Below are 13252 nucleotides of genomic sequence, written 5' to 3' on the forward strand. Positions count from 1 at the left end.
CAAGGACTGTACCACAAGGCCACGATCCCGGCCCACAAAACATATTTAAGAAAAAATTTATTGTCAAGGTGATGTACAGAGGGGTTATAGTTACATATGTAACTATATTTTTTAAAGTTATTTTTTGCCAGTCCTGGGCTTGAGCTCAGGGCCTGGGTACTATCCTTGGACTTTCTCAAAGCTAGAGCTCTACCATTTGAGCCTCAGCACTACTTCCGGCTTTTTTCTATGCATATGGTATGGAGGAATCAAATCTGGGTCTTCGTGTGTGCTAGGCAAGCCCTCTACTACTAAGGACAAACTCCTGACACCAAAACATAATTTTTAAAGAGTTAAAAAATGTTTTTGTAACGCTGGGTGCCAGTGGCTCACACCTGTAATCCTAGCTACTCGAGTCTGAGTTCTGAGGATCTTGGTTCAAAGCCAGGAACAAAAGTCCCGTGAGACTTATCTCCAATTAACCACCAGAAAACTGGAAGTGGTGCTATCGCTCAAGTGGTGGAACGCTAGCCTTGACCTGAAGAATTCAGGAACAATGCCCAGGCTTAGAGTTCAGGGACAACACCCAGGCTCAGAGTTCAAGCCTCAGACTGGCCAATCCTCCCTCCCTCGCCAAAAAATATTTTTCTAGCTGGGCACAGTGACTCACACCTATGATCCTAGCTACTCAGGAGGCTGAGATCTAAGGATCATGGTTCTAAGCCAGTCTGGGCAGAAAAGTCTGAGAGACTCATCTCCAATTAACTACTCAGGAAAAGCCGTTAGTGGCGCTATGGCTCAAATGTGTTCTTGAGCACCAAGAGTGTCAGGGACAGTGCCCAGTCCCTGTGTTCAAGTCCTAGGACCAGCAAAAAAAAAAAAACCAAGAAAAAAAAAGTTTTCCTGACTTCAAAGTAATATATGTTTATAAAGAACTGCCTCAGCCTCAGGAGTGTCGAGATTCTAGATTCGTGAGCCAACCACCGGCCGGTTACTCTGTGGAGACACAGAGCCTAGCTAGTTAAAAGAATTCACTGATCGTGTCTGAGGAAATCAAGAGATTTCCAGGGTGGACCCAGCAGGGTCCCGGCCTCCAAACACTCCTGTCGGAACGCGTTCCCACCCGGGAGCCGGAAACGTCACAAAGACGCAGACCGCGCGTTGGCAAGGGGGCGGGGCGAGCTGTGGGGGCGGGGCCAGCTGACACGAGAAGCGCAGATGGGCGTGGCTGCGGCGGACCGGGCGGATGGATAACATCGGTGGGGCAGGGAGAGGCGATCTGAGGGGCGGGGCGACGACGGGGGGCGTGGCTTATGTGGGTGAGGCGGGTCATGGGCGTGGCACAAAGTAGAGGGGCGGGGCGAGAGGGCTCTAATCTTCCAGCCTCAGCTAAACTAGATCCAGCCAGACTGAGAAGTTCTAATACACATTCCTTCACTGGCCAGGCGGGGAAGTGAAGGCAGAGACCTCCCCCAGCCCAGTGAGGGACTGAGCCAGCAGGGTGTGGCCAGCAGGATGGACCACTGGATGCTTGGCTTTTTTTTTTTATAAAATTGTTCGGGTGGCAGTACTGGTGCTCGAATTCAGGGACTGGACGCTGGCCCTGAGCTTTTGTGCTCAAGTCTGCTGCTCTACCACTTGAGCCACAGCTTTACTTCAGGCTTTTGAGTGGTCAATTGGAGATTTTTTTGTTTTGCCATTCCTGGGCCTTGAACTCTAGCCCCACTGCACACCATGAGATCCCATTCAGAACCGGCCCTGTAGAGATGCTCCTCACACCCAAGATGTGTATGTAGCAGCTTTGCTTTCCTTTGCTGTGTGGGGTCTGCTGTGGCCTGGGCTTGCTCTTGGCTTCTCCTGGGATCTCTGTATAAGCTTATCCTTTATTATGGTTTAGTACTGAAGCAAAGTTGGATAAGGTTTGTGCTATCCTTGCAGTTCTAAAGGTTGGCAAAACTGCCATACCTCCTAGAAAATTTGCTCATGGCCAGACTGTAGGTATTGTTTATATTTCTCCTTACCCATAATAAAATATGTTCTTGCCTGGTGGTTGCTCACACAATCCTAGCTACTCAGAGGCTGAGATCTGAGGAGCACAGTTCAAAGCCAGTCCAGTCAGGAAAAGCCTATGAGACTCTTACAAGACTCTAACGAATCACGAAGAAAGCCAGATGTGAGGGTGAGGTTCAAATGACAGTGTCAGCCACGAGTAAAAAGCTCAGGGTCAGCGTCCAGGCCGAGTTCAAGTCCTAGAATCAGTGCGCGCACACACACACACACACACACACACACACACACACAGAAAAAAATGGTGGCCCATGACCAACCATGTTTCTAGCAGCCTTCCTGTCTCCACAGCATGTGGAGGATGGAATGCAGCTGGGGCTGATGCTTCATTCGTCTGTAGAGGGAGGGCAGAAGTGACAAGGGAACTCAGGACTCATGGTCCCGCCCCACACTGCTTCTGTTCTGGGAACCCCCAAACTCAGGAGTTAGGGTTCCAACTTTCCCTCTACACTCAGATCTACCCATCACTATTCACTCATCCCCTTCTTATGCCTCTTCCTGCTCCCCACCTTTACCTGAAAGGACCATGTGTGAATAAGTAACGTGGATGTTTCCCACAACACTGAAAGCTCTACTCTCAGCCCAACTTGGCTACTGCAGGAATGCGGTGTACAAAAGCACTGACGACCCAAGCAGAGACCCATGCACAGACTCTACCTAAGGTCCTTTCCACCATGTTGTCCCCTTCCCCCTTCCTTGCACTGATGTTGCTGTGGGAAGAAAGAAAGCCACATCACCCTCAGAATGGCCAGGACAGAAGGAAAAAGAATGTTCCCAATATACCAGCACCATTTAGGTGGGCTGATCTGGGGGGCCAGGTCTCACCTCCCACAGTTTTCATCATCTCTTGGCAGAATCAGCCAGAGGATTCATGCTCCGTGGAAAGGACTTCCCACCATTCCCACCATTCCTTACCTCCAGTTTTCTCCACTGAAAGCACAAGTGAAGATGGAAATATCCTGCAGAGCCACGCTCCAACCCTGTATTTACATCTCCCTCCATCACGAGGTCCCCCTGTATTTAATAACTTCCCAAGAAGCTGTGAGGGATTTCCTGTGTACACTCATGGGGAATGATGAGAATGTGGGTTCAATTCATGTTTTCAATTTCATCTAACATGACTGAGAGCCATCCCCTATTTATTATCTTTATTTCCCCTCCCTCCCCCCACCAGGCTTGAGCTTTACAGCTTCACATCTGGCTTGAGTGGTTTCTTGTTTGGAAAGAAAAGAATTTCACGGACTTTTCCAACCTGGACTGGCTTTGAACCTCCATCCTCCTATTTTAGCCTCTAGAGTAGCTGGGCTTACAGGTGTGAACCGCCAGTGCCTGGCTGGACATTCCTTCTCTTAATGGGATTTCTCTCCAGGGAAAATCCCAGGGTGATGTCTGAAGGTGAGAATTCCTAAACTGGGACTGTCAGCCTGCCTTCCATCCCCAGCTGCTGCCGCTCGTGTCAGTCAGTATGTAAGTGCTCAGTTAGTAGCTACCGGAGGTTTCTCCGCACCTCCAGCTGCAGGCTTCCCTCTGCTGTGGATCTTGCCGTGGTGGATGAGGTTGGAGGAGGAGCTGAAGGCCTTGCCACACTCCTTGCACTCGTAGGGCCGCTCGCCCGTGTGTGTCCGCACGTGTTCTGTCCGGCTGGAGGACGTGGTGAAGTGTTTCCCACAGTACTTGCACTTGTAGGGTTTCACTCCGGTGTGGATGCGGATGTGTTTGGTGAGGTAGGAGAAGTATTGAAAGCATTTCCCGCACACGTCACACGCGAACGGCTTCTGCACCAGGTGTGTCTTTACGTGGTCGTGCAGCAGGCTGGATCGGTCGTAGGACTTCCCGCACTCCTGGCAGGCGTAGGGCTTGTCCCCGGCGTGCGTGCTCTGGTGCTTCCGCAGGTAGGCGGCGTTGAGGAAGGCCTTCCCACACTGGGCGCAGAGGCAGGGCCGCTCGCGGCTGTGGGTGCGGGCGTGCCTGCGGAGGTAGGAGGAGGCGTGGAAGACCTTGCCGCACTCACCGCAGAGGTGGGGCCGCCGGGCGCTGTGCATCTTGCGCGCGTGGTTGTGCAGGTAGGCGGCGTGGAGGAAGGCCTTGCCGCACTGCGGGCAGCGGCAGGGCCGCTCGGCGCTGTGGACGCGCGCGTGCCTGCGCAGGGAGGCGCGGGCGTGGAAGGCCTTCCCGCAGTCGGCGCAGCGGTGGGGCCGCTCGCGGCTGTGGGTGCACCCCACGTGGTTGCGCAGGTAGGCGGAGGTGAGGAAGGCCCGGCCGCACTCGGGGCAGGCGTGGGGCCGCTCGGCGCTGTGCATGCGCGCGTGCTGGGCCAGGCGCGGGGCGGAGGCGAAGGCCTTGCCGCAGTGCGGGCAGCGGTGGGGCTTCTCGCCCGTGTGCGTGCGGAAGTGCTCGGCCAGGCGCGCGTGCGTGGTGAAGGCCTTCCCGCACGCCCGGCACGCATACGGCTTCCCGCCCGTGTGCGTGCGCAGGTGCCGGCCCAGGTTGGAGGAGCGCCCGAAGGCCTTGCCGCACCGCGGGCACGCGTAGGTTCAGAGGGCCTGCGCGGGGATCCGCGCCCCGGCCCCCGCCGCCGCCTCGCTCCGGGCAGGGTGAGCCTTCACGGGCGTCTTGAAGTACGAGTGCTCGCTGAGGATGTCTCCACACTGCGCGTGATGGCCTCCCGCCAGCCCACGAGGGAGGGGCCGCTGGGGATCACAGAACATTTCACACTTATCCGTGGGGGTCAGAAAGGAAGACAGAAACTGCAGGAGGAGGAGGAGGAGGGGAAGGAGGGGAGGGTTTGCCAGTTAAGATCGACAGGCCCACATTCCCTACCCTGGGCATTTCCTTTGAGTTGAATCGGGGAACACGTACACGAGAACCCCAGACCATCTTGTTCTAAGCATGGAACGATTCTTGTCTGTTTTCATGAGATTTTGGGTTTTGTTTTTTTTCCTTTTCTTTTCTGGTAGTACTGCGGTTTGAACTTAGGGCCTTGAATTTGTGGGGCAGGGGCTCTGCCACTGAGCCATGCCTGGAGCCCACCTTGAGGGGTGGAGGCATGAGAGACCAGCAGAGGAGAGTTGTTTCTGGTCTCCCATTCTATTTCTGCTGACTTCCTACAAGGCAAGTGGCAGTCTCTGCTGAGTGGGGCAAGTCAGGGTTTCCACTCATTAACCTGGGAATTCTCCAATGCTGATCCCCCCTCCCTGTTGATAATGAGTCATTTAGACGATTCTGAATTTTCACCTTTTTATGACATCTTCCTAACGGAATAATGCATTGCAAAAATAGCACCCCAATTCTGAGCCATCTGCTCTAATGTGTGTGTGTGCGCGTGCATGCTGGTCCTGGGGCTTGAATGCAGGGCCTTGGCACTGTCCCTGAGCTTTGGTGCTCAAGGCTAGTGCTTTACTGCTTGAGCCATTTCCAGCTTTTGCTGGTTCATTGTAGATATGTTTCATGGAAACATATGGCTTCAAACCATGATCCTCAGATCTCAGGCTCTTGAGTAGCTAGGAATACAGGCATGAGCCGCTGACACCTGGTCATCTGCTTTAATTTTAAAGCTGGAGTTCAGCTGTTTACAAATGGTTTGAAAAGTCCAACATTAACTTATCCTGTGGGTCTGTATACTGGGTGCAGGTACTAGAGTTTGAACTCAATGCCTCAAGGTTGCTCAGCTTGCTCACTCACGGCAGGTGCCTTACCATGTATGCCACACCTCCAACCCAGCTTTTTCCTGATTATTTCTGGAGATGGGTGTTTTGTGTACTTTTCCATCCAGGCTGACCTGGAACTCTTGGTTCTCCTATTGAAGCCTCCTGAGTGATGGAATGATAGGCACTTAGCAGCCAGACTGATTAAGTAATATGGAGAAAACTCAGAGTAGGCACTCTAACACCGAGCCTAGCTTACAGTCCCCTTGTGGGACTGCCTCAGGAACAGGTTTCATCGGAGATTTGGGACATCCCAGATTCACTGACATGAGAGTGTGTCTTGGACACAGTGCTCCCTGATGAGTGAATATTTCTTTCCTAAAATGGAACTGGAAATCTTAGCAACAACAATCTCTCGTTGCTCTTACAGTTTGTGTCCCACTGGCAGTGTGGCTCCTCAAAAAGTCCTCCTGAAATGTTGACTCTTTAGTGCTAAGCTGCACTTCCCAGTCTGCATATAAAACAGAAAAAAATTAATGTTTGGAGATAAATGGTCAATTGGTAAGACTTAAAAATGATAGAGCTCATTTGTCTAGGATTTCAAATTGCATCTGGTGGAAAGAAGGGAAAGAGTGGGGCAGGGTGGCTCACGCCTATAATCCTAATTACTTCAGGAGGCTGAGATCTGAGGAGCTTGGTTCAAAGCCAACCTGGGCACTAAAGAACATGAAACTTTATTTATTTTGCCAGTCCTGGGCTTGAGCTCAAGGCCTGAGCACTGTCCTTGGACTTTCTCAAGGCTAGAGTTCTACCACTTGAGCCTCAGCACCACCAGGTTTTTTCTATGTATGTGGTACTGAGGAATCAAACCCGGGTCTGTGTGCATGCTAGGCAAGCACTCTACCACTAGGCCAAACTCCTGGCCCAAAAATAGGAGACTCTTATCTCCAATTAATCACTAAAAAACCAGAAGTGGTGTGGTGGCTCAAGGCATAGGGTGGTAGCCTTGAGCTGAGGAGCTTAGGGACAGCACCCAGGCCAAGAGTTCAAGTCCCACGATGACAAAAAAGGGGGGGGGGAGAATGAATGCCTTTGACTTTTTGACTCTGTCAATTATTGGCTTAATGAATGGGACTCAAAAACTGTATTTGGTGGCTTGAACTCTGGGCTGGGTGTTGTCCCTGAGCTCTTCAGCTTAAGGTTGGCATCTACCACCTGAGCCACAGCACCACTTCCGCAGGCTAGTCTGGAACTTCGATCTTCAACCTCAGCTACCTCGGTAGCTGGGATTAGGGACATGAGCCACCAATACAGTTTATGACAAAAGAAAAAAAGAAAAGAAAAGAAAACAGAAGATTCCTCCCTTATATTTCTAACAGGTTTTTGTCACTCCTCGGGCTTGATCTCAGGGCCTGGCTATTTCTGAGCCTCTCTGTGTTCGAGGCTAGCACTCTATCCCTTGAGCCATAGCACCACTTCCAGCTTTTTCTGTGTATGCAGTACGGAGGAATTGAACCCAGGGTGTTAGTCAAGCACTCTACCACTAAGCCACAATCCCAGCCTAACGGTACTCTTTCCAAACACTCACCATTCTGCACAGGCCACAGATCTTCTAACCAGGAGATGAGACTGGGTTTGATGGGCTCACATCCTGTGTATGAGGAGATAAGCTTTCATGGGGAAGGTTGGAGCCAAAGCCATAAAACTTAAGGACAAATACAGGAGCTACGCTTTTTTTTTTTTTTTTTTTTTTTTTTGGTGTCTTTGCATGTGTGTGTTAGAACATGAGCTTGAACTCAGGGCCTGCATTCTTGTTTGGCATTTTCTGATTGTGGCAGGTACTCTACCACTTAGAAACCATTCCATCTTTTGCTGGTTCATTACAGATATAAGAGGTTCGTGGATTTTGCTGCTTAGGCTGGCTTCTAACTGTGCTCCTCAGATCTCAGACTCTGGGCCACAAGGATTACTGGTATGAACCATTGGTGCCTGGTGAGAAGCGATGCTTTTAATGAAGGCACAGGAATTCTTCACATAGGCTAAGCATTGCCTATCTAGTCTTTTTTATAATGAAATACTTATCAGTCCTAAAGTCCAAACATATTGAGGATGCACTAACAAGCCACTAAAAGAGAAGTTTTGTTTTGTTTTGTTTTTCCACTCAAAATTTGGAAGTGGCGCTGTGGCTCACAGTGGTAGAGCGCTAGCCTTGATTAAGAAAGAGCCCAGGGACAGCACCTAGGTCCTGAGTTCAAGTCCCACAGCCAATAAAATGAAACAAAAAGTCCAAGTTACAGTATTTTGATCAGCTTCCCTGTGTGTCATTCCTCACATATGAGGAATGACATGTGTGCAAATTTCCATGCTCTATATGCTACCTGCTCGGTCATCAACTGGCAGCTTTCTTGCCACCAAATCACCGATTGTCACACAACAGTGCCTGGGTTCAAGTAACCCTCACCCCAGTAGTGACCTTGGTGACCAGGATGCGGTAAGGAGAACTCCTAAAGCGCTTTGCTTAGGTGAAAGGTTCTAGACTCAGAGAGGAGAGGGGAAAAACAATCATCGGCCAGGCTTGCTAATATCAACTGTGGGAACTGTGGAGGAGGAAGAGGGATTTGTGCTGGAATAACCTAGGAAACTCTATGCACCGGGGTCACTCCAGGTCATGGGGGCACCCCCTGGGGGCGATGGGACAGATCTAGGGGTACTGAGTCAGAATGTATCTTCCCATTGTGTTCAGTGGTTCAGAGGTCCTGCAGTGCACCTGACACCAAGCCTTGCCTGCCCCAAGGAGGCCCTAGACAGGACGGAGTCTCACCGAGCAAGGCCAGGTTCCGGTAGGTCTCCAGCATCACCTCTCTGTACAGCTCTCTGTGAGCTCGATCCAGTAAGATCCATTCTTCCTGAGTGAAGCCCACAGCCACATCGCCAAAGCTCACCGAGTCCTGAACAGTTACACACATGCCAGCCTCAGGCACATGTAACAACAGAGCTGTCTCTACATTGCAAATGACTTCTTACTGTCAGGCCCAGGGATTGGGGCTCAGGGAGGACAGGGGCTCTGCACTCCATCCACACCCAGCTTCCTGTCCATCTGTTCCAGACATGGAGGCCTGGTGACCTTTTGTTGTTGTTATGTGTGGGGCTTGAACTCAGGGTCTGGGTACTGTCCCTAAGCTTCTTTGTGCTCAAGGCTAGTGCTTTACCCACTTGAGCCACAGTGCTCCTTCTGGCTTTTGAGTGGTTCATTGGAGATAAAGAGTCTCTGCCCGGGCTGGCTTTGAACCTTGATCTTCAGATCTCAGTCTCCTGGGTAGCTACGATTATAGGTGTGAGGTACCAACTGGACCAGAGCCCCTCTCCTGTTAATAAACTATACATTCCTGTACATGCACTAGATAAATAGAGAAAATAACAGTCAGGATGACATTGTTCATGATACATTTATTCATAAATTGCTTTGTTGAATGGTAACTCCTTTGTACAACTACTTAAAAAAATAGGGGCCAGGAGTTTGGCCTAGTGGTAGAGTGCTTGCCTAGCATGCACGAAGACCTGGGTTTGATTCCTTGGTACCACATACATAGAAAAAAAATTGGAAGTGGTGCTGAGGCTCAAGTGGTAGGGATCTAGCCTTGAGAAAGTCCAAGGACAGTGCTCAGGCCCTGAGCTCAAGCCCAGGACTGGCAAAAAAAAGAAGAAATGGACACTAGTATTTCCTAATCAGACAACACAGCAAAACAGCAAATAGGACTTGTGTTGCTGTAAGGCCTATGACTACTTCAGAATCACTGAGATCTGGCATAGTTTTCAGGCATCAGCCCACCACCAGGAGAGATGCTATTTCCTGGTACTGCTCTGGGAGCTCCGTCTTTGAGTGGGGGGCGGGGGGAGGTGTCTCTACTTGCTTTAGAAGCTCTGGAGTTGGAACTGGAGGCCTGACTCAAACATAGAGCACTAACTTGAATGAGAGAAAGCTCTGGAGCCCAGGCTATCTAGATGGTCAATGTTTTCTCAGAGGCCTTGTGGTGCTTTCTCTGCATACCTCATAACAATGTGTCAGGCAATCGGCCACCATCCTCTCCACCTTTACCTTTTCTTCAGGCCCCTAGAAAGACAACCACCTGGAAGAAAAGAGACAGGAGGCCTGAGAACCCATAGCCTACCATATTTTCTGCGCCTGCATGGCTAGAAACCATTGTTTCCTATGACACGTGTACACTGCCTATCCATGCCAGGGCAGTTGTGTCTCACTTAGAACCAGGCCAGGGGCAATGCTTCCACTAGGGAAAGTATACCAGCCTCACTTTATGGGTAAAGAAGTCTCTGGCCAGATGTAATGCTACACTGTATTCCACAGAGGTTAACATCATCAGCATACTATAGTACCTCTTTTCTTTTGCCAGTCCTGGGGCTTGAACTCTGGGCTTAGCTGCTATCGCTGAACTTTTTTTTTTTTCCTCAAGGCTGGCACTCTACTACTTGAACCACAGCTCACAGCTGGCTTTTGGTGGGTAATTGGAGATAAGAGCCAGCCTGGGCTGGCTTTCAACTGTGATCCTCAAATGTCAGCCTTCTGAGTAGCTAGGACTACAGGTGTGAGCCACCAGCGCCTGGCTCTTCTTTCTTATTTTTTGTGGTATTGAGGATTGAACTCTGTTCCCCCCCTACCTTGCTCCCTAGGCAGGCATGCTACTATTTGAGCTATACCTCCAGTGATAACACCTTTTTTTCAAAACACACATACCAGGAGTTGTCCTATACAAGGTCACATAGCAGATGGACCTGAAACATCCTTCTCATATGTAGTGAAGACTTGGTCTTCACAGGAGGGGACTCTGGAGAGGGGAGGGGGACTGGATCAAGAGGGCTTTGCCTTCCTGAGTGGCTCAATGCATGGATGGATTCATATACTAGGAGGTGGTAGAAATGTTTGGTGGGTCTCTTGGAGGAAGTAAGTCACTGGGGTGTGTCCTTGAAGGGTATAATTTCCCGACCCCTTACTTCTGCTCTCTTTCTCACCATGAGGTGAGCTTTGTCAGTCCATGAACTTCCATCATGTTAGACACAGAAGAAATAGAGCTGAGTGTTCAAGACCTAGCCCCTGAAACCCATATCTAAACTAACCCCTCCCTCACATCCTCTTCCTCTTTTGTGTACCAGATTGAGGCTTCAACTCAGAGCCACAGTTCTACCTCCGGCTTTTTTTTGGTGGCTAAATGGAGATAAGAGTCGCACAGATTTTCCTGAGAATTCCTGAAATAGTCACAAAAATATGTCTACAATGGGATACCAAACGATTCAGAATTCTACTCCTAGCTATGCAGATGACTGAGATCAGAAGATCAAGATTAGAAGCCAGCCTGGCAGGAAAGTCTGTGAGGCTCTTTATCTCCAATTAACCACCAAAAAGCTAGCAGTGGAGCTATGGCTCAGGTGGTAGAATGCTAACCTTGAGTGAGAAAGTTCAGGGACAACACCTAGGCCCAGAGTTCCATGTGTACACACACACACACACACACACACACACACACACACACGCACCTGTGATGGCCAAGGGCCACGAATACCAAATGAAATCAATAGTATTTGGTGATTCAAAGCCAGTGAGGTGTATGGCTCAAGTGGTAGTTCACCTGCTTAGCATGCCATCTGCCCTGAGTTTAAAAATCTAATACTGTGAAAGAAATAAAAGAGGGGAGGGAAATGGGTACCAAGACATGTGAAAGGGTATCAATGTATGTGAATTAATGCACCTTCTATCTGGCAAATATCATGTAACCCTTTTACTAACTACAATAAAAAAAATTAAAAAAAAAGAAATAAAAGACTGAGATGGCCTTGTAAATTTGTTCATCAAAAAAATTCTGACACCCAGGGCCTAATACTACCAGGCTACCAGCATCCTACCGCTAAGGTACGTCCCCAGCCACACAGCATTCATATATATATTTATATATAATATTATCTATGTATTCTATATGACAGATTTACAGTCTGTTGTCACAACTCTCCTGGTGTATTTCAGGTTAGTACTTCATCTTTCACGCACCTCGGTTGCAAATTCAACGTTCTCACCTGCATGTGAGTGACAGCCACGAAGCCATCAAGCCCTGCCGGGGTGTTCAGGCGCACGTTTCTGACGCACGGGTCGCCGCTGGATGACGACAGGAGCCCCGCGGGTGAAGCCCCGCGCCCAGCAGCCCGGGACACTTCCCGCCCGGCTCCCCCGAGGGCCTGACAGGGCCGCGGCCGGGCAGGGCGCAGGCCCGCGAGGGGACCTCTGTGAGGTCCGCACACCGCCCGGGCTCTCCGCGGCCCCCGGCCCATCTCTGGAACTCACCCCAATGAGGGACGCGCCCACCGTGAAGAGAGGACGCTCCGAACCCCCAACACAGCCAGCGCCCGTAGGGAATCCGCGGGCCGCTGACGTCACTTCCACTTCCGGCTCCACGCCGGAGAGGCTCCGAGTTCAAGTTGGAGCCCGGAGGCCCAGATGGACCTGTAGCCCCGCCCAGAGGTCGGGGCGGGGCCTCTCACGGCGGGGGCAATGGGCGGGGTCACGTCGCTGGAGGCGGGGCTCTATGGGGGCGGGGCCTGGGGCAAGGCGGAGTCCACGCCAAGGGGCGTGGCTGGGGTGCTGAGAGGTGGGGATTTCTCCAAGAGATGCTCAGAAAAGGTTCTTCCCTAACTCTGCCCACATTCTTAGATCTCCATAGGTCTTCCATCAGTTTCTGGGGTTTTTGTTGTTGTTGTTGTGTTGGTGTTGGTCCTCAGGCTTGAATTCAGGGGCTGGGCCCTGTCCTTGACCTTCTTTTGCTCAAGGTAGCACTCTACCACTTGAGCCACAGTACCACATCTAGTTTTTTCTGTTTATGTGTTACTGGAAGAATGGAACCCAGGGCTTCATGCATGCTAGGCAAGCACTCTACCACCAGGTCACATTCCCAGCCCTCCATGAGATTATCTCCAGGGAACTACTCAGAAAAATCCATACTGTGGCTCAAGTGGTAGAGTGCTAGCCTTGAACAAAAAGAAGCTCAAGAACAGGGCCCAGGCTGAGTTCAAGCCTCTGTCATACACACAAAAAGAAAGTAATGGGAATTGGGAGTCTGATCAAATTACATTGTATGCATACATGGAAATAGCACAATAAAACCCCTTTGTACAATTAATATCCACTAATAAAAGAAGCACATAGGACTTTCCTTCAGTTAATGAATGCATTTTAGTTAACACTAGAATCAGGGCTGGGAATATGACAGACTCAGAGGTAGAGTGCCTATCTAACATACTAGGCTCTGGGTTCTGGCCCCAGCGCACGTGCACACACACGCGCGCGCGCACACACACACGTAGACATTTTAAGGAGAGAACTTTATTCAGTGACTGATACCCATCGATTCTGGAATGAGAGAGGTCACTGGAGGACAGGATGCTCTGAACTGTCAAATATCAATCCATACATCACATTATATCCTGACTACGCTCGCAAGGTGTAGTCAGCATAGAGCAAGGAGCTGCTGCACATCTGACTAAAAGCAACGCAGCATCACTAA

General features: G+C 50.4%; 1 protein-coding gene across 1 annotated transcript; it reads right to left on the reverse strand.

Moving 5' to 3' along the window:
• Positions 1-2944: 2944 nt before the first annotated feature.
• On the reverse strand, positions 2945-12164 carry LOC150068034 (uncharacterized). The gene is given in 6 exon segments (XM_090335955.1): positions 2945-4828; positions 6097-6201; positions 7279-7341; positions 8512-8638; positions 9739-9817; positions 11772-12164. Coding segments are annotated over 5 exon segments (1635 nt in total). The 5' UTR covers positions 9772-9817; positions 11772-12164; the 3' UTR covers positions 2945-3521.
• Between the last annotated feature and the right edge of the window lie 1088 nt (positions 12165-13252).

Source organism: Megascapheus bottae, chromosome 1 (assembly GCF_031878675.1).
Source record: "Megascapheus bottae isolate mThoBot1 chromosome 1, mThoBot2.hap1, whole genome shotgun sequence".
In the NCBI taxonomy this organism is placed as follows: Eukaryota; Metazoa; Chordata; class Mammalia; order Rodentia; family Geomyidae; genus Megascapheus; species Megascapheus bottae.